Source organism: Patella vulgata, chromosome 7 (assembly GCF_932274485.2).
Source record: "Patella vulgata chromosome 7, xgPatVulg1.2, whole genome shotgun sequence".
Taxonomy (NCBI): Eukaryota; Metazoa; Mollusca; class Gastropoda; family Patellidae; genus Patella; species Patella vulgata.
The window spans coordinates 48,463,230-48,486,263 of record NC_065885.2 but is presented as its reverse complement, the minus strand read 5'-3'; the positions used below and the strand labels follow the sequence as shown (position 1 = coordinate 48,486,263).

Below are 23,034 nucleotides of genomic sequence, written 5' to 3'. Positions count from 1 at the left end.
AATCGTAATTAAATTCTCAGATTATCCACTACCCGCGTCTTTTTCCGTCATTTTTATACGCCCACATTGAAATGTGGTCGTATATTGTCGTCGCCCCCGTCCGTCTGTCCGGCGTCCACAATTGGTTGTGGACGCTCTAGAGACCAAAGTTAATATCCGATAATTACTGCCAGAGTTATGGCCCTTGATCACTTCAAAAAATCTTGTGGACGCTCTAGAAGCCAAAGTTAATATCCGATTGACCTTAAATTTATACACAGTGTTTAAGGTCTAGAGACAAAGAAGCCTATTGATTTTCAGCGATTTCCGATAATTACTGCCAGTGTTATGGCCCTTGATCACTTCACAAAATCTTGTGGACGCTCTAGAAGCCAAAGTTAATATCTGATTGACCTTAAATTTATACACAGTGTTTAAGGTCATGAGACGAAGAAGGCTATTGATTTTCAGCGATTTCCGATAATTACTGCCAGAGTTATGGCCCTTGATCACTTTGAAAAATCTTGTGGACGCTCTAGAGGCCAAAGTTTATATCCAATTGACTTTAAATTTATACACAGTGTTTAAGGTCTAGAGACGAAGAAGCCTATTGATTTTCAGCGATTTCCGATAATTACTGCCAGTGTTATGGCCCTTGATCACTTCACAAAATCTTGTGGACGCTCTAGAAGCCAAAGTTAATATCTGATTGACCTTAAATTTATACACAGTGTTTAAGGTCATGAGACGAAGAAGGCTATTGATTTTCAGCGATTTCCAATAATTACTGCCAGGGTTATGGCCCTTGATCACTTTGAAAAATCTTGTGGACACTCTAGAGGCCAAAGTTTATATCCAATTGACTTTAAATTTATACACAGTGTTTAAGGTCATGAGACGAAGATACCTATTGATTTTCAACGATTTCCGATAATTACTGCCAGAGTTATGGCCCTTGATCACTTTGAAAAATCTTGTGGACACTCTAGAGGCCAAAGTTTATATCCAATTGACTTTAAATTTATACACAGTGTTTAAGGTCATGAGACGAAGATACCTATTGATTTTCAACGATTTCCGATAATTACTGCCAGAGTTATGGCCCTTGATCACTTCAAAAAATCTTGTGGACGCTCTAGAGGCTAAAGTTAATATTCAATTGACTTTAAATTTATACACAGTGTTTGAGGTTCTAGAGACGAAGAAGCCTATTGATTTTCAGCGATTTCCGATAATTACTGCCAGTGTTATGGCCCTTGATCACTTCACAAAATCTTGTGGACGCTCTAGAAGCCAAAGTTAATATCTGATTGACCTTAAATTTATACACAGTGTTTAAGGTCATGAGACGAAGAAGGCTATTGATTTTCAGCAATTTCCAATAATTACTGCCAGGGTTATGGCCCTTGATCACTTTGAAAAATCTTGTGGACACTCTAGAGGCCAAAGTTTATATCCAATTGACTTTAAATTTATACACAGTGTTTAAGGTCATGAGACGAAGATACCTATTGATTTTCAACGATTTCCGATAATTACTGCCAGAGTTATGGCCCTTGATCACTTCAAAAAATCTTGTGGACGCTCTAGAGGCTAAAGTTAATATTCAATTGACTTTAAATTTATACACAGTGTTTGAGGTTATGAGACGAAGAATCCTATTGATTTTCGGCGATTTCTGATAATTACTGCCAGAGTTATGGCCCTTGATCACTTTGAAAAATCTTGTGAACGCTCTAGAGGGCAACGTTAATATCCGATTGACTTTAAATTTATACACAGTGTTTAAGGTCACGAGACGAAGAAGCCTATTGGTTTTCAGCGATTTCCAATAATTACTGCCAGTGTTATGGCCCTTGATTTTCAACAATTTCCGCTCTAAAGGCTAAAGTTATCATCCGATTGACTTCAGGTTGATACACAGAGTTTAAGATCTTTAGACGAACAAGTATATTGATTTTCAATAAGTTTTTATGACTTAAACAGCTAAATCCATGATATTAAAAGTTTTGTATACAAAACGTTAGCATTTGGCAGAACTTTATAAAAACCAAACAAATTCTTATGGTTTTCTGATAATTACTTCATGAGTTGTTGCTCTTAATCAGATTTTAGTGTATTATAAATGTTTCATTACCGAAAAAAGTAAGAATATGCGACAACTCTTGTTGAGTGCCCGGACGATTTAGCTGCTGTGAGCGTATGTTTTGTTGCCTGCCAACCTATCTTTATCTCAGAAAGTGTTGTCTGTCTAACTCTTCATAAAGTTTATCAACTTGTACATCAAGTGCTCAATGTTTGCGTGTGACCATGACATCATGCATGCAGAAATTTTTAATCATCAGGCTATCGATTAGGGGAACCCTTACAATTTTGTCCTGTATACGCTCCATGAGAGTTTTTCGGGGAATCCAGTGTTTTTCTAGTAAGATTGGATATCTCCATATATATACCAAAATTAATATACTTTTATTGGAAATAACCACCCAATAAATACTTTTACATTGTACACATCATGTCTTATTAACTAAAGTACAAAATATCGGACAGGCCTAATCCTGGCCTAATTTTTCACCCTTGTTAAATAAAGTTATTACCGGTACTATTATCATCTGTATTATCCAACATTCATATAAGATTTTTCTTTTGCGCACTAGTTAGGGTCATGTATGCTTCTCTTTTATTTCCACCATAAAGAATTACTGGTATTCCTATTAAGACTGACTGACTGAAGTTGGTTCTTTAACATCTGCTTCCACTGAAGTGATATCACAGATAATAATAAGAAGAATAATAGTCTGTTCTTATATAGCGCATTGTAAAACATAACAATTTACACGGTAAAAAGTATGGCACTTTTTCAACACGCTTTACAAAATATAAAATTTAAATTATGTAAATTCAAACAATGTTTTATTCAAATAAGATAGATATTGTATACATACACTGTCAAAAGGTAAGGATTCAAAAACATTATTTAATAAATATACTACAAGCTGGGTTGTCCGTTAAGTGCATAGCGAATTTATGGTAGTTTAAGTTGCTTTTATTGTGAAACAGTTTTGTATGGATTTAAATTATGTTGTGTTACAGATAATAAAACTACATAAGAGAAGAGAAAACTTCAGTAAAACTGCAATAAGATATGAGCTTTACAAAATATAAAAATTAAAATAAGATTGTTACAGATAATAAAACTACAGAGGAAACTTCAGTAAAACTGTAATAAGATGTAAAAGAGTAACTATAAAAATATGACGAGATAAAGTTTAACATCCGAAATGGCAGCGGACAAGACTTAGGAGAGCCGAAGCTTCTTTCTTCCTGTTTTTTAGAATATGATTTTTCGATCTTTCCATTTACGGCCTTAGGCCACAGGTATATTAAGACTGGCGCAATCTACACTGTTTGAGAATATGTGTGCAACAGAATTCCCATGTTATAAACAAGTGTTGTTTATTATTCTTTGATTCATTGTTAATTGGATGTTGATGTAAGTGTTATCTCATACAGTATAAGCTTAGTAGATTAATATCTAGCTTCTACTAATGTATAAATTGTAGAAAATCTCTGACATTTCAATCACAGATTAAATATTGATTTATCTTTAAAAACAGAAGGGGTGTATGTGACCAGTAAAACAAAAGAACAAAGTAATTAAAGAAAGGAATGGTTCACAACCAAGCTTTCTTAAGACTTAAGCTACTGATTGGCTTTTTTATAGCTGAATAGAGGTGTCATTCATTTCCTTAATACCCCATTTAACACTCTGCTACCCACTGATACTTCTGTGAGAAAGACGAAAAAGAGAGTCAAATTTCTCTCTCCTCATTGGTCTTTATTGTGGTATCAATCGACTGTGGTCTCTTTGTGTTTTTTCTGGCCTTAGGCTTTTAATTGTTGACTGATTACATCATGTTACATAACCAAAGTAAAGACTTTATTGGTTCTAATAGTTGGTCATTTGAACTATTACAAGTGATGTTCATGTTGTGGTCAGTGGTTGGCTTGTAGAGAAATACACTGTAGGAAGGAATTTAATTACTGTTCATATTCTACAAGTTTGGAAAGTATATGAACCATCAAAATGTAAGAATATTTTATTTTTAAGTTGGAAGAATAATAAGAACATAAAGTTACATGGTTATTGCTCATTCTGAAACAGATGAAATATTTAGAAAAGATGAGCGCCTCGCCTCAATTTTGGATGTGCTCTCAACCATATCAATGAATTGCCAAACTCGAAAATGGTGGTTACATTTGAATTTTTTAATGGATGGATTTGATATTTCTCCTTGTTGGATATTGCCTAAAAATTAATTATTGTGCAATTTCAAAAATGATATTGAAACAACATTAATTGAAAAGGGGAATCTGATACTATGAAAATCCAGATGGGTGACCTATTTAAATTCAGCCATGTTAGTTGTTTGAAGATTGAATTTTAAATCTGTAACTAAACATCCATTGATAACACAGCATTTAATTTTGAAAATAAGATCTTAGTACCTTTTCTTGATTATGAACATAATTATCGACTTATGTATATTAATTTTTTTTTTATTAGCTTTTTCTTTCTTACTTAATAAGTGATTGATATTTTCTGATATTAATTAGTATATAACATGATTCTGAATATCAACTAAATAAATCACTTTATATTTTAGGATTCCTGAAGTAAAGGAAAAAAGAAGCAACAGACGCCTATCCTTAAATTCTGCTTTTGAGCTGCCATTTGTAAGTTTTCATGATTTTATAATTTCCATTATGAAATATATCTTTTATAAATGTTTATCTTTTTACCCATTTTTGAAATTTTAATTGTTTTTTTTTCAAAAAATTGTTTTACAGACATCAAAAAGAAAACGGAAAACCGATGAAGATTCATTAAGTGTACAGAGTTACGATGTTGGTGCTACTCTTAAGGTATATTTCAGTTCTATTGTAGTTATAAGCTTGTTAAAATTGTTAATCCAAATGATTAAGCTTATATCTTAATTTGAAATATTCTCGTGGGATATACAAATTATATCACAAACAGACACAGTGCAGTAATTTATTTCATTAAAAATATTTACATGTTTCACAGATATGCTAATTTGATTTTAGCTACTGGCCATAGTAGATAAAAAATCAATTATTTTTTATGGTTGTGATTAGCATTGACATTGTGTCCATTCTTTAGTGTTAAAAATCTATAATATGTCTGGGTGAGGTGGTTTGTTTTGACAATTTCTGCAGTGACAGTTGTCTCTAGGTGACAGTCCAAATATTTGGTGCTTAATCATAGAACCAATATGTAATTGTGATGCATGACTTTCTAAAAAAATATGGTACCTGTAGTTAGTTACCTGGTCTGTTATTAGTAAATAACGACCATGGTTACAATTATACATGTGCTGACTCCAAATTACATCTACACAGATTCTCTGATAGACAGACACAGACAGGAAAATGTCCAGAGAAAATGATGAATTTTATCAAGTTATTTGTGAATGTGGAACTTGTATTTTAAACAATTTTGATCACATAAACTTTCCATTTTATTATAAAAAAGGGGTATGTTACATGATTTTTTTTTAAGTCATATATTTACTTATGACAAATTACATAAGTGTCTCAGTGCACAGGGTAATAAAATGGTGTATTTTTACATTTAAGATGTGAACATCTTTTTCAGAAAAAGACAAGACGATCATTACTACGGGTATCATCATTAGTTAATCTACTGTCACCCAGTAAATCTTCTAAGGTAATTTCATTGAAATGGGAGCTACTTAAGTGGATATGACATTTATTGACACTCTAAAAGATAATTGTCCATAGCACTGAACAATGTAATAACTACTACTTGACCTGATCATTAACAATTGTAATATAATTTGAATGATTACTCTTTTTTTTAAGCAAAAAACCCCCTCCAAAACACCTGTGGTAATAGATCCACTTTACAATTTATTGGGTCATTCCATGTGAAGTGGGCCAAGGGTGGGAAATCGATGCATTTGAAAATGTCTGGAAAAAAGATAATGTTATTGTATATGTAGAAACTAGAAACAGCAAAATTTGTGGACTGTAGCTTGAAATTTGACTAAGATACAGGCATTTGAGTTTTATGAGTTACCGATTAGTTTTCGAAACAAAATGTATATCAATAATTTTCTCAAGTTTCATATGTCTTGTTTTTAGGTTTCTAGTGAAGATATATAGGACTCAAATTTGGCTGTCTTAAAGAACGGTTTAAACACAGATTTTGAAAAAATCGAAAATATCGAGATGGCATGGGACAAGAATGGTTATAACATATGTTAGAGACATTAGTACGAATTATAATTCCAACAAGTTTCATATATTTAGGTGCCCATCTACGGGGTTCAATCAGCTCGAACATATGAGACAATTTCGAAAATTTGTGTCGGAAACCATATTCAAGACCAATTTTCTGGGAATCTGGTGAAGACTGATGTGTATTCATATGTTTCTTATGTAGTACTACCGACAATCTCAATTTGGGTCTATATCTATTACTTTGTAGGTCCTGGAGCACTACAAAATCCAGAAAATATACAATTACCCCAAATTTTGTCGGTTTTTAATGGCCAAGTAGCATGCGAACCCTACCGCTCACCTGTAATCTGATTGCAGAATTGTAATCTACACAAAAAGTTCTTTAAGATTGGAGCACTACAAAATCAGTAAAAATTCAATTACCGGTACACGAAATTTCGTTTTTTAGTTTTCATGGCAAAGTAGCATGCAAACCCTACCACTCACCTGTAATCTGATTGCAGATTTGTAATCTACACAAAAAGTTCTTTAAGACTGGCAAATTTGAGCCAAATCTTCACTAGAAAGGTAAAAACAAGATATCTGAAAATCGAGAAAATTGAATGTATTTATATATATATATATATTGTTTTGAAAACTTATTGGTAAGTCATAAAACTCAAATTCCTGAATCCCTGTCAATTTTCAAGGTACAGTCCACAAATTTTGCACAGTTTCTACATGTACAATAACACATTTTTTCCATATTTTTTCGAGGGGGTCGATTTCCCAACTTCTGCAAATTGATCCACTTGTCATGGGAATGACCCTACTGTATACATGTATTTAGGGAATTACTGTTAATGAGTCAACTTAAGTATGTTAATTCTTACATTTCTATGCACCCAGTCCACATTTCTATGTGGTCATAGATCTATTGTATGTTGTCGTGAACACTCTACCGACTACATTATTTTTCGATCATCTAGAAATCTATTTATGTTTGCATTTGTGAGAAGAATCCTATTTGATTTCAACAATTTCTGTTAATTTTAGCTAGAGTTATGGCCCTTGTTTCACTTTGCAAAACTTGTGAACCCTCGAATAACAAAAGTTATCGTCCAATCTGTATGAAATTGCATGTATATGCATTATTTAAATTAGTAAAACAGAATCCTATTGCATTTCAACATTTCTGGAGTTATAGCCCTTGTTTCACTTTGTTGAACCCTGTCAACACTCGAATGATAAAGGTTATCATATCTGCATGAAATTTATAAGCATTATTCAATTTTAGTGATTTAAAGACACATTGTGAATGCTCTAACAACAACAGTTATCGACTGATCGATGTGCTGAATGAAATCTATATGCATTATTTAAATTAATAAAGCGAAGAAGCCTTGTAATTTCCACTTTCCCTAAATTACTGCTAATATTCTGACCCTGTCTGAACTGTCTTGTAAATGCTCCCATTATCTACATAAGAATGAATATGTGACAACCCTTGTTGATGGGTCAAACGATTCAGTTGCAGTGGGAATGTTTCGTTGCCTGGCAACCTATCTTTAGAATAGTTTTCCTCATTAATTTCACTATTTTTAGACAAGAAGTAGAACACCATTTAAAGTACCATGTTCACCACGACCAGTTGTTTCTCCATACAAGGCACCACTTCCATCAGCTGGTAAAAAACGTCTAGGTAAAACATGGTCTGATATGATGACTACAGATGGTAGAAATCCTAGTAAATTCTCTCATAATGATATTAAAAAACAAGAGGTTAGTAGTACCAGTACTTCATTATCATGGCTGATGAAACGGTCTGTCATTTTGTCTGAGGGAAAATTTATGGGAGATTGTCTTTTGCCATATTCAGAAAATAAAAGTACAGTAGACTACTTAAAGGAGCTAAGTCGCTAATATTTGGGACCTAGAAATTGACACAAATGGGTCGCAACGCATACAATAATGTAATATGAATGTATATAAATTGATTTACATTCATTCGTTTCTTTTTTACTGTAATGTCTAATAGTTAGGTTCGGCGACATACGCCAGTATTCTCAATCGGATTTCAATCTCTAGCTTCTGGTTATTCCAGTCTACGCTGATAGTATTTATTGAGCATTCTCTCCAGATAAGAATATAGCGTCACCATTTGACATGACTTGTGGAATATGCCTAGCCTCGTTTTTCGAGTCCCTTATAACAAATAGCACTGAAACGCATTATGGTACACGATTCGTGTACCAATTGTAAAATGTTTATTTTGTCTTAAATATTGGATATCAGAAGGCCATCTTTTCCTGGTAAGATCACAACATCAATGTTGATTTAAACCGTCAAATAAATTGTGTTTTCAATGTCGAAGATTTTGGATGATATTTAGTTAGAGACTTAGCTACTTTAACATAAAGTTCAAACTTTACTTGCTAAAGACATAACTGAACAAAACCACGAACAACCAAATATCGGCAGCGCCATGCCTGTCTAGAAATCAGAAATTTTTGATGTACAGTTCAACAATATCTCGAAGACTGGCGTAGTAAATTTATCCTAAGTGCGAATACTAAATTTAATCGAGTCCGGTCATATATATTCAAAAGAATACCAGATAAAACAAACATTGCTCCCAAATTAATATACAATATCACGTTTTTTAGAAATAAGATATTTGCTCAATAAATCCAATGCCGGTAGCCCTCAGTCGATGAGCTGTTCAGTGTGAATGGCGTAATTTGGTTGTTTGTATTTCAACATAGCATAGAACCTTTTATTACAAATTTTGATGAAGAGTATTACTGCATATTTACACAAGTAGTCTTCCCGTTAATTACTTACATGTTTGTAACCTATAGTAAAATTGTTATCAGACCCCAAAATTCCATATTATATTATTATTCTGATGTATTTTAGGGCGTAGTAATATCTGCATGCTTTCAAGGTAACATATGTATATGTAACCGGGTCTATTACACTGAAAAGACGAGATTGTTTGAATCTTTATTAAAAACCCAGTAAAATATACATACATAGAATTAATTTATAACACATACAATACACTTTAAAATAAATGCATCATTACACTGTATTATATTATTATATTACATCACTAGTACTTAATTCTATACTTTCTATGTATAACTTTACAGTAATAATTGCTATTGTATATCTAAATATTAGATAATATCTATATAAAAATAATATACCATGAAAGGGTTTTTAAAGATATGTGTTTATAAAACAATACCATATACCTGTATAAACAAATGATTCTATGATTATTGTCCCCCGCCTTTCGAAGAAAGCAGGGGGTTATTAAAATGAGTCTGTCTGTTTGTTCCTCACACTTTTTGGGACACAATAACTCTCCTTCTAATTGAGCTTGGATGTTCAAACTTGGTGTAGGTGTTGATTAGGTTAATGCCTTGATGTTGTTCTTTGATGAACATTGTCTTCTTACGGTAAGCACAGATAAGCAATTTGATTGGTTGATGCCTTCGGGCACGATAACTTTAGTTTTAATTAAGTGATAGTGATGAAACTCCGAGTATAGATTCATTATACCATTACCTGGACTAAGGTTGATGATGAGAATTTTCTACTTAGGCTAAGGAGCGATAAACAATTTGATAGATCAAGACTTTGGAACATAACTTTGCTTTTAATTGAGGTAGAATGTTTAACTTCGTTGTAGATGTTCATTAGGTGAATGTGTTGACATTAACATTTCCTGCTAAAGCTAAGTTGAGCTAAGCAATTTCATTGGTCGATGCTTTGGGACAATTATATAACTTTGATTCTATCTGATAGAGAGTTATAAAACTTAGTGTATAGTTGATAATCAGTGTGATTGCTCGATACTTTTGAAAAAGATAAAATGTGAAATTAATTAATGTGTCATCTATTTATTTTGGTATTTCGGCGGGTGACATCCAAATACAATGATATTCAAATACACATACCTTAATTTATCAATGAAGACTTGACCAAAAGTATCCTCCGTAACTAAAATAACTTATAAACTTTGAGCACAAAATACAACTTTAAGATTTAGAAGATAATCTTATGCATCCGACACCTTCATAATCCTAAATTAGACCGATATAGATTGTTACACCTGTAACCCAGGGTTTGTTGGTAAAAATATATCCAAGGAGATGATGAGATGATAGTCACTGATGTTGTTACAAAGACCTGTCCAGAAGGGTTCAACGATCAGATGAAAGTGAAAGTTTGTTATTGTTTATTATGCTGCTGTCTGTGAAGTGCAGTGTAGACTAAAACCTATTATATAATTAAAACACCAAAATTCCACACTGTCCCATATAGATTACGTAGCCACTACAGTTTATAACTGGGATTTATATTTTAAGATCTGCAAGGTCAAAATAAAATGAGACATTGGTCAAGCTTTGTATCTGGTAATCTACATCATACTTTATTGATGAATAACACAACAAACAAATAGGTTCCCAAAAGATGGTCATATTTTTTACCCTTTATAGAAAAGATGGGAAATTGTCATGTGATAGGCCAACATTGTCAAAGATAGGTGCCGGTAATTAGGGATATATATTGTAATGAACATTATAGTCATAATCTCAATCATACATGTACTTTATTAATTAATCATACAACAAATAATTAAGTTCTCAACCAAAGATTGCATCACTTAATTGTATAGTTGTAAATATTTGTTTAGACAATATGTACATAACCATGAGAGAACTGTCAGTGAACACTGCAATTAATTACACCTTAGTGAATGATATCCATAAAGCTGTCTCTATTATAAATACATAAAGTACAACATAATATTTATTATTATTAGAATACTGTTCTTTATTTCTATTTATAATGTTTTATATGATTTAATATTCATATAAATGTGAACTTTCAGCCTATTTTTTTACAAATTAAGTTAGCTTTGGATGTATTGTTGTAAGTCATTATATTTGTATGTATATTACATTTATTATAGGCGATATATGAACTCTGTCAAGGTGAACAAGATATGATAGATGATTTAAATATTGTACAAAAGGTGAGTAGTTTTTGTAAATCTTGTATATCAACTCTGTCAAGGTGAACAAGATATCATAGATGATTTAAATATTGTACAAATCAACTATTAAATTCAATTCATTATTTTGAATAAGAAAAAATATTCAAAACCAACTTGTTTTTATTCATTTATTTTATAAATAGTAAAGAATGAAGATGTTTTCAAGAGAATGTTCTAGTAATTAATTATTCTTTTTGTTTCAGACATATCATGATTCTATGCAGAAGTTACAGCTAATGTCACATGGTGAATTAAAACAGATATTTGGACCAATTGAATCACTTCTACCAGTACACAGGGGTAAGTTTATATTTTTTATGATCAATTCTACAAATTATGACAAATCTGTTACTCTGTATTTTGTATTATATGTTCACATTAATATTTAATTTCAAGAATAACATAACATCATCATTACAAGGAATATTTTATTTTTAGAATTATCTGATTTAATGTTTCTTAAAGAATAGTATGACATTAAATATTGAATTCTATATTTAGAATTATCAGAAAGATTACTGAGTAAACGTCAAGCTGATGGTACAACTCAAGAAGTTGGAAGACAGTTATTAGAATGGGTAAGAACAACATCTCCTGTAATTAAATGGCCACCTGTTTATTGAGATGAGATGTTATTTGAAGATATAAATGAAATATCAGTAATAATTTTGTAATGATAAATATTTTAGATTATTATCATAAGTTTTAGTAATCAGTTAGACTTAATTGTCTTGAACCATGTATGTCAAGGGCCCGCTCTGGCAGCTCGCCAATTCGCCAGTGACGAAAAATTCAATAAGAGAAATATTATCCAGACGCATAACTTGTACATAACATAGAACAGTTGCCAACTTGATAATCAATGGTCAACAGTGGGGCCGGTGGAGTTGGTTTCTATGACATCAGCGTCCTGCTCAACACCGCGTGCAGTGGGGTAACTAGAAATTGTTAACACAAGATGTTTAATTATCCTACTGTCATTTTGACGAGAATTCGGCAGAATATTACGAAATACTTTCCAAATTTTATGAATTTATTTGATTCTCCCAAATCATAATTCAAATTGCGATTATTTTAAATATAATCACGATATATCGTGATGCAGTGATTATTGAGAAAGGAGGTGATCATTTAATCGCCTGACCCAATAGTTGTATTTTTTTTTTTGGCTAACATGCTTGATATTTGGCTAGGAGTTTGGCTAATGAACCCTTTTTTCCAGAGCGGGCCCTGTATGTCTTCTCATTGACACTGTCATACAATATTTATTTCTATTTGTTCTGTAAATGTTTGTCATAACAAGAAGCCAATGCAGTAGCGATATTATCTATAATTATCTTTAATTTAATTATATTGGAATGGAAATATTTTTTCTTACATTGAATGTATTTTACTATACTTACAGCTACCATTATTAAAGTGCTATATACCATTTTGTTCTAATCAAGTTTTTGGTAAAGCTTTATTTGATGAGAAAAAGAATGACCCAGCAGTTGTAGATTTTTTACAACGGTGTCAGGACTCTCCATTCAGCAGAAAACTCGACTTATGGAGTCTTTTAGGTAAGAATGGAGTAATGTGGCTGACAAGAAACGATTAACATCTTTTATATTTATCACTGTCCTCAGACAGTGGTTTACTACGTGTGTGTGAAATCACAAGGTCTGTCATTCCGCCTAGTGGCTTGGTTTTCGATTTCCCACTTGAACGTGACAAGGAGTAGGGTCGCCTGTCCAACCTTATGGGTTTTCTCCGGTTTCCTCCCGCTGCTAAAGACCCCTGGACGCAAGCGAATTATTGAAATAAAATTCAACCATACGTTAGTCCCAAAGTTACCTCGAGTTGACATTAATTAAACCCCATTTCTGTCTCTCTGTTCTCAGACAATCCTTATACAATTCTTAATAAGAAAAACTAAAACTAAATAAGATTTGAAATAACGGGTTGGATGGCTGAAGGGTTAGCGTGCGCGCGCTGTATCATAAAGTCTGTCATTGAGTCGACTGGCGTGGTTTCAAATCCCCGGTTGTACATGGCAAGGAGTAGGGTCACCTGTCCAACCTTGTGGGTTTTCTCCGGGTCCTCCGGTTTCCTCCCACTGCTAAAGACCCCTACGTGCAAGCGAATTATTGAAATAAAATTAAACCATATGTTAGTCCCGAAATGACCTAGTTTGTGTCGAGTGGATGTTAAACCCCATTTCTCTCTCTCTCTGTTTTCATATCCACCTGTTTTTATTTGACAATCATTCTGTGGTGTCGATACTCAGATACTCATTGTCAAGGCATGGATTTTGCTGTTGATTTAAATTGAAGTCTGCTTCCTCAATCTTCCCACGGAGAATACTTTCAGTCATCTTTCTAACACTCATAGTTCTCGAGAAAGATAAAATGGTCCATTGGAGAGGACATTTTGATCGTAAATAAAGATGGGCCACCATCATTGTGGAATTACAAATTAACAATCGATTATCCAGTGCTGTTCGTGATTATTAATAGTGTTTCCCATAGTTACACACTTGATATAGCTGAGTCTAGTGTTCAGTTCCTCTTTTCAAGAAATGTTTAATAGAGTTACTTCCCATGATCGTGGAAAATATGAATGCCCAGAAATTATTGACTTTGAAATTTTGTTTTTATTATTATTTTTGATGACGCAGCGGTATTTTGTGTGGCCGTAGATCTGTATTTTGTTAGAAACTCTCCTCTTGTGGAAAGGGATTAGCCAATTGACTGTATATAATATGAACATGCTCCCTGTATCTAAGTATGTCCAATACAATTTTTATGTACTTTAGGAATTACCAAAGACAAGTAATATAGTTGGTAATGTGTAATATAAATTGCGGTACCGTAGGAATTGAATATCATTAAGTGTGAATGTGACAAATATAAATTTATTCCAAATTCAAAATCCAATCTAAATTAAAAAAATTGTTTTTCAAGTACAGATTATAAATTTATCTTTTACAGATGGTGTACGTTCAAAGTTTATGAAATATCCCCTTTTGATAAAAAGTATACAAAAATATGTAAGTACAAAGCTCACCTTGATTTGATATTGTATTTCTAAAAATTGAAATCCACTTTCATTATTCTAATAATAATGGGGGGTTGGATGGCCGAATGGTTAGCATGTGCGCGCTGTATCATAAAGCCTGTCATTGAGTCAACTGGCGTGGTTTCGAATCCTCGGTTGTATGTGACAAGGAGTAGGGTCGCCTGTCCAATCTTGTGGGTTTTCTCAGGTTTCCTCCCACTGCTAAAGACCCCTACGCGCAAGCAAATTATTGAAATAAAATTAAACCCTATGTAAGTCCCGAAATGACCTAGTTTGTGTCAAGTGGACGTTAAACCCCATTTCTCTCTCTCTATCTAATAATAATAATAAAAACTTCATGTCATTGTATATACTGGAACTAGAATAATTTTTTTTTTTTTTTATGTAATTAATTTTATATAAATTGTTTAGAACTGTGTTTTGTTATTTTTCTAGACTGATCCAAAGGATGTTGATTATCAGTATCTAACAGAATCGGTAAGTTGACTAATTCATCATGTCTAGTAAATAAAATATAGACCAATATTTCTATTTAGTTCCATCTTGGTTATGTCATTGATCAACCAGAAATATATTATAGAATGGATTATTTTTTGTTAATAGATTAAACTTATAGAGAGTGTGGTAGCAAGTGCTGATAAAAGTACAGGAGAAGCTAAATGTTGTCTATATAAAGCCAGAATATCATATATATATGATGATCAGGTATAAAAACTTTTATTATCAACATGTATTAAATATGTCATAAAATTAAAGTGGCATAAATCATATTCAAAACATTGAAACTCACCTTAATTATTGTAAATACAATCACTGAGTTACTTAAAACTCTTTTAAAACTAAAGTTGCAGCCTGCTATAATGTGTACAACTCATAATAAATCGTAAACCATGATTGAGATTGGTCCCACATTTAGCATACAATTTTGAATACAGCCAATGCAACTGTGTTGTCAAATTATAGTCAGTTGAGAATTATTTTTTGGTGAAGGACTGTTTAAAGGACTAATGCCTCTCCTTATGTGAGCTTATCAGAGGTGTGATCTATCAAATTAACACCCATAATAGCATCATGGACTTAATTAAAGTGAATTAAATCGGTAATAATGTCATATCAACTTTTATTTTATGGAGGATTGTAAATTCTATAATGCAAATTTTAAATATTTTTTTTTAGAAACACAGTTATATTGAAGATTCAACTAATTTAGTTTGTAATGGTATACTACGTAACAATAAAGGAAGTGTAAGTCATCAGATATTATAGGTTTAAAAATACAACTATATATAATCAGTAGGTCTATATTTAAACAACTAGGCAGATTGATTTGACATATACCGTTATATGTCTTTTTAATAGATTCATGTCTTGTCTATCAAAAATCACAAGGACTACTATTAATTTATAGACAGACATTCTATTTTAATTGCTCTAAATATATTAATAGTTATCAGTGGTCACCTCTTCTAGTAGACAGATGATTAAAACAGGCTTTAATGTTATCAAAAAAACTATTGTGCTTCATCTATTAGCCATATTGATGAGTAGTCACTTGAGGCTAAGGCTGGGAATCGATATGAAATTTCAATATCGATTATCGGCAAGAATTTGTCAGCGATTATCGATAATCGGATATCATTCTTCCGGAAAAACCAAACTTTACCGACCTGTTATTTGTGTTGATCGAGTTACAGTAGTGTTAATATCCTAGTCTAATACTGTGCCGATGTATGTAAAAAAATCAATTAATGTAAAATAATTAGTTGCTAAATGTAGGATTAACTTGAGTATTATTCTAAGTTTTGTTCTTGATTCATTTGAACCTTTTTTTATTCCAATATCTCCGATAAATACAAAGACAATACATGGTTTCTCTTTGCAAGTTACTGGCGATCACACAGTGTTACTAATAATAGAATAAAATATAATAGAAGGCGTCTATTGATTGGACAATAAAAAATAATTACTGGCTTTCAAAGTAGAATTTTTATGATTGGTTAATTTTGACGAAAACCAAAGTAGAATTCTTCCAAGAAATTACGAGAGATATAGATATTTTCCCGGGAAGTCAAAAACGTGTTTTGTATGGGCTGTATCTGACATGATTTAGTAATAAAAGCTGAGTTGATCATTAATAATACAATTAGTTTTATCGTGAAAGCAGACAATTTCTCTACAAATCAATCAAGAACAAAGAAGGGAGATAATTCTAATTTTACTATATCACGTGCGATCGTCATTGTTCACAAAGTGCGTGACCTATTTTATTTTCAACTAGTAATAACAACAAAAACAACGAAAATATTAAAATAATGTATTTAATCTTAAAGTTTAGTTTTTTTACAATAATATATATTTAAAATGTGCCAGTTTGTAAGCAGAGGGGGAAAATAGTTGTTGTGTTGACGTTGTGTATTCGTTCATTTGTCTGCATCCCAGACTACGGCAAGTTCAGTCATGTGAAAGTGACCGTAACTTGACGTCAGAAGGTAAATATACCGATAATCGATATTTGAATTTCAATATCGATTATCGTATCGCTAAATAACTTCTACAGATTATCGATTATATCGATATTTTTGCACAGCCTTACTTGAGGCTGTGACAGATAAAGTTCTGTTCTATTAGTGGTGTAACTAATCCATTATGAAGCAATAACCTTAATATGTCACCAATAAAATAAACGAAATAATTATCCCTCAATTTATCTTCCATCTTTATCTTATCTTTCTATCTACCGGTAAAAATATATATATATGATCATTGGGTAAAGATATATATATGATCATTGAAGTTTATTGTTTCTTTATAGAAACTACATATTTTCCTGTTCAATAAGATACTATTGGTTACAAGATTAACCAATCAAAATGGACAACAGTGCTATCAAGTTTATCGTCAACCAATCCCAGTTGATGAAATGATCATAGAAGATATGAAGGAAGTGGAAATAAAAATGGGGTCATTTCGAAAATCATTTAGTCAAACCGCCACTACACGTAAGTTATATTTATTATCTTGATTTTGATAGAATCAATTGACTTGTGTATATAAATAACCTGTTTTATGCAATAGGTGGTTAACTGACCACATTGTCAATTAAATTGCAGATAGTTTCAAATGGGGTTATAATTTCAAAATTCTTGTACACATTGGAATAATTCTCAGTCTACTAAGATATTATTTCTTATGTATGAGCATTTTTATGATCTATTCAATCTACAACTTTCCTTATATTTTTTGCTTTTTTGCACCCTTTGTTATCTTGAATAGTTTGATGTATTTGCAAGAATCTGTAACGTTTTTCCAATCCTTTTACTTTATAGTAATATAATGTATTTAAATCAGGGATGACATAATGTATATTGGCACAAATTAAAATAAATTAGAATTGTATTTGGAAATTTCTTGAACTAAAGTAATAAGTTATGAACTGTGGTTACACCAAAATAACCATCATTATATGTTTCATACATATGACCAATATGTGCATATGTTATTATTTTGATGTGCTATATAATTATTTTATTTTCATTTACAGCAAATAGTGTATTCAAGGTGTCATTCAAAGATCCTTTAAGTGGTCAGTCACACACATTAATAGCTAATGATGAACATGATAAAAGACAGTGGTTACAGTGTTTAGAAAAACTGCTTGCTGATGTTCCAAAGTGTGATCAGAATTAATATTTTAGATATTGTAAAAACTCTTGAGATTACAGCATTTAGTTTTTGACTACAATCATAAATAGTGCTATTACAGTATTTAGGCAGCATTAAGTCAAATGTGTTTAACATTTATTCTTTAACAACTATGCATTGTTTTGATTGATATTTATGGTATTAATGTTCTTAAGTTTTTGGTAATTTATCAAAATATATCTAGAAATCCTTTCACTTTCAAGTTTAATGAAAATATTTCTTTTTTATTTGTAGCTCAATGTTAGAAGAGTGATTTGCTCACATTATATGTTTTCTCCTTGTACCCTTTTGTTTTGGAAATTTTAGATTTGATTTATTTGTATCTTGTACCTTTTGCTCAAATCTTTATCTATTATATGTTTTCTTATCTTCTTTCTTTCTATTTACGTATAATGTATGTTTATCAGTATTTATGTCTTGTTGAATCTTTCTTCTTTCTTTCTTTTTCCTCATATAAAACTTTGCATCATGTGTACATCACCTTCAGCTTCTACAGAAATGTGTTTTACTACCTATCTTAAAGTCTATTACATTATACAAAAATGAACCGGATATTAAATTTAAATTAATAAATACTCATATTTATTAGAATGGTAATGTAATAATGTATTTATAGAGTGTCTGAAATCCAGAATGATGTGATGCTCAATGACACTAATTAGAAAAAGCTTTAAATTATGTTGTACATTACATACTTTTCCGATGATATTACCCCCAAAATGCCATCTTTAACAAATGGGAAATAAATTTACTATGTAAATGCCATGGAGTATTATATAACGGCTATGGGGGAGCAACTTTCTTAATTCTTGCCAAACTATCAGGGTATAAAGAAAACAGTATTAATGTAAATGTGAAATTATTTGGTTTCAATCAATGCAACTTAATTCTTTAGTAACAAAACAGGTATAATAATTGTAATTTCAGGATATCATTTGTGATAGTTCATTATGATAATTCACTCACCCCTTTATTTTACTTTATGTAGACCAAAAACTTACAACATCATCTCAAATTACATTCAATTACATTCAATATTTCCATGTAGAATGAATGATTTTAAAACCACACTTTATAGGTATTTGTTTTTAAAACATGAATGCACATTTTAATATAAATTTTTATACCAAAGTTGACCTTCAATCAAACACATGAAATATAAACTATAAAAGTGTGTTACATTGATGAATTATTGTGCTATTTGTATATAATATTATATATTTGTATCATTATATTCTTTTTGCCAAATTATTGTATTATTTTGTATATTAAGGAGATATAGATTTTGTTAGACTGATTGTCTAGACATAGTGTAAATTGTTTTTGTCATTCATAGAACTGGTTTTCAAGAACATACAACACAATGAAATACATTTTTTATCAGCTAATAGCATTTAAAGAAGAAAATAAAACCCCAATTTAATCTTGATACATGATAAAAACAAGTGGTTCTTGCTAAAGTGCAAGCAAGCCTCTATCGATACATAATAATAGGTTTTACATCATGAGACTATATGGATACTGTAAAACAACAAAATATATGTGCCTTGAAATCAATATGTTCAAAGTAATTAGACCATTATCAGCCATTGCAAGTTTGAGAAGAGAAGTTGAGGATAGATATACACTTAAAGCCATTAAAACCACAATGCCAAATTCAAAGTTTATTTACTGCAACAACTTTTAACAAATGTACATAATTGACAAAATCGAGATAACAAGCATTTGTAGAGAATTTCATGAAAGAATTCACTACAAATACACAAAACTGAAACGTCCGAGAACCATGAAACAAAGAAGGTGACAGCTGAAGTCATTATCGGGTATGTCCACTCTGAGCTCGTACACATGTCTGAAGTCGCCTTGGCATGGACTGGCACAGATGTCTCACTACACGCTGTTGGATTGTTTGCCAATGATTTTGGAGTGTCTGTGACAACTCGTCCGAGTTCATCCCAAAGGCGTTTGATAGAGTTCATGTCGGGAGACATAGCGGGCCAATCCATAACACGGACATGATGATTGTTCAGAAAGTCTCTTGTCAACCTGGCAGTGTGGGGTCGACGGACGCCATGTTGAGCCAGCAATGGAAGCAACACCGGACGAATGATGGTTTCAGCATAATGTTGAGCGTTGAGATTGCCTTGGACCACCACCAACTGGGACCGGAAGTTGACGTTGATAGCGACCCAAACCATGACGCCACCTACGCGGAAACTATCCCTTTCCAGCATGCAGTTATGAGCAAAGCGTTTATGTCGACATCGGTACGTCAGGAAAACTGAGGTTGAATTGGGATTCATCCGGGAAGATGACATTTCGACATGGTGTGTTGTGCAGATACCCCTGATTTGCGGCCCATTGCTGTCTGGCAAGTTGATGACGATGCAAAAGGATTTGACCTTGGTAAGCTTGACGGCAGTGTAATCCAAGAGCAGCCAGACGCCTTTCGACTGTTTGAGGGCTGATCCGACGCCATGTTCCAATAGTTCCCCTGGCAGTAGCAGTAGCTGACTGGAACCTGTTGCGCAAATGCAGTAGTCGGATGTGACAATCTTGAGCAGCGGTTGTTACAGGTGGCGCTCCAGGTTGGGGATCGATCGGCAACTCTTCCAGTGGCTTGGAAGCGTCTGAGGCGAGCAATGGTCGATGGGTGAACATTAAAGTTTCTGGACAGCTACCTATGAAGCCCTCTGATCCAGCACGCCAATAGCTCTGATCCTGTTTTGTTGTGTAAGGCGTAGCATTTTTCCGAAGTGATGAATGTTGAAATTTTGATCAGTATCTAAAGGACCAGAGTACAGGGAAAGCACATGCAAAACGTGTGACATGGGACTGCTTAAAACACATTACCGAGAATTGATATTGGGTTCAGACCCATCACAAGTTTCACCTATAAGCCATAAGATAGGAAAGCCCAAGAAAACGTTTACCAGAAATATTTCATGAATTAGGCATTGCGTTTTTAATGGCTTTGAGTGTATAATAATGTTTACCATCTGATTAATTACTGTTTAAATGAGGCTAATGTTGATACCAGTTATTTCTGTAACTACTGTCCACCTTATATTACATATAGATAATAATATCACTGGTCGCATTTAACACATTATTTTGTCCATTACAGAATACATTATGCATGTACTTTTCAGTGAAATTTGGGAATGAATCACTACTTCATATATTAGTAAATAATTACTTCTAGCAATATATATTAAAGTGGTAGTGGGATATGTTTTAATCAAAATATATAGAAAAGTTCAAAGTTACTATAATCAGAAATTAACAGTTATTATAATCAAAATATAGACTAAATTAACAGTTATAATAATCAAAATATAGAGACAAATTAACAGTATGCGTCATATTTTTTGGTATACCGGTAATTACATTTGGAGAATTATTTAATATTACTTAGATATAACTTTCAAGTATATGCTAGAATAGATATTGATATAAAGTGAACAGAAGACATCACTGTATTCTTGTCAGATAAGTGGATTGTTATTTTGTAAAGTGCTTTTTTTTTTTTTCTTTTTTTTTTTTCATACTACATGTATGTAATTAGTGAGATCATGTAAATATAACCTGTCGATTTATGTAGCATAATAAATCCTATATGATAAATCTGTTTTATTGTTTTCATCTTTTAACATTTCCCTTGGTTAGTTCATTCAAACCTCAAAATATATTGTGCTTCTAACAACCAGTAAAAATGAAGTGATAGACCTAGAGGGTTTATTAAAGATGCATTATGTAAGATTTAGATGATAAGCTTGCTGCTCATATAGGAACCTTGTGGGTTTTCTCCGGTTTCCTCCCACTGCGAAAGACCCCTATGTGCAACCAAATTATTGAAATAAAATTACACCATGTGTTAGTCCCAAAATGACCTAGTTTGTGTCGAGTGGATGTTAAACCCCATTTCTCTCTCTCTTTTGCTGCTCATAGTTCGAAAACAGATCATGAAAAATTAATACATTGAAAATTTCAGTCAAATTACTTTATACTATTGGAAGTTATCAGTGTTTGAAGTTTTGACAAAATGTAGCATAGATTGTTTGTTACTGTAGCAGCGGTACTTGACATTAGTTTTGATTTTCTATTTTATCATTAAACTCTCAAAGGGTTGCAGCGTTCTAATCTGTTGATATATGTAAGTCAATGAAAAGGAAAGAGATAACTGTTGATTTCTATTTCCAGATTTCAATGTTAGAAGAGAAATCCTTTAGGTGTACTTCACATTACCAACCATTCAGCTCCGAACTGAGCTAATGAAGATGGGCATACGCCATACAGTGTGCTATGAGGGAAATTTGGCCTGGACAGCGGCACTACAGCTTACTCTTATATTGAATTCCAACTTTCAATGTGTACATGGGACCTCAGTTTTCCATCCCATCTGAACGACTAGACAGCTGTCTTTGTCAGGCTCTCCCGTCCAGCATCACTGACAAGGGGAAACCATGCCGGAAAATCTGGATGAACTTTCTCGGCCAATGCAGAGATCGAACACCCGACCTCCAGGCTAGCGAGCCAGCGTCTTACCCACCTGTGAAAATAGAAAATACTATCAATTTTGAACAAAATCAACACTGTCTCTATATATTTTTGCTTATTTAAAGAAAAATCCATTCTACTTGTCAATGAGTTCTTGTTTTGGCTTCATGCATGCATGCCCAGTCTACAACTGCTACCAGTATTTGGCATCCTAAAATTCCTGAATGTCTGTGCCATTTGACAAATGATTTTAAACTATCTTTTAGATGCATAAAATGTATGGATTGCTAAAATTTGGGATTTCATATCTGTTGACTCAAAACACAAGGGATAAATCACAATAAAAAAAAAAATCACTGATTACAGTATAGCAGTTTTAATACTTCCACATCAATGAAACAATAATATTTATTATAAAATCAAAATGCATTATCTAAGATCTAGTTAAAGAGCTA

The 23,034-nt window shown here is 32.4% G+C and overlaps 1 protein-coding gene across 1 annotated transcript in view; it reads left to right on the top strand.

The window, feature by feature from the left end:
* Nucleotides 1-21,669, top strand: part of LOC126826709 (neuroepithelial cell-transforming gene 1 protein) — a 29,865-nt gene extending 8,196 nt beyond the window's left edge. The window contains exons 2-15 of the mRNA XM_050555737.2: nt 4,647-4,716; nt 4,831-4,905; nt 5,660-5,731; nt 7,852-8,028; nt 11,234-11,296; nt 11,521-11,617; nt 11,819-11,895; nt 12,723-12,879; nt 14,290-14,348; nt 14,813-14,854; nt 14,981-15,082; nt 15,554-15,622; nt 17,190-17,376; nt 17,919-21,669. Of these exons, the coding sequence (XP_050411694.1) occupies nt 4,647-4,716; nt 4,831-4,905; nt 5,660-5,731; nt 7,852-8,028; nt 11,234-11,296; nt 11,521-11,617; nt 11,819-11,895; nt 12,723-12,879; nt 14,290-14,348; nt 14,813-14,854; nt 14,981-15,082; nt 15,554-15,622; nt 17,190-17,376; nt 17,919-18,064 (1,393 nt within the window). The 3' untranslated portion in view covers nt 18,065-21,669. The remainder of the gene's footprint in view (nt 1-4,646; nt 4,717-4,830; nt 4,906-5,659; nt 5,732-7,851; nt 8,029-11,233; nt 11,297-11,520; nt 11,618-11,818; nt 11,896-12,722; nt 12,880-14,289; nt 14,349-14,812; nt 14,855-14,980; nt 15,083-15,553; nt 15,623-17,189; nt 17,377-17,918) is intronic.
* Nucleotides 21,670-23,034: the final 1,365 nt, after the last annotated feature.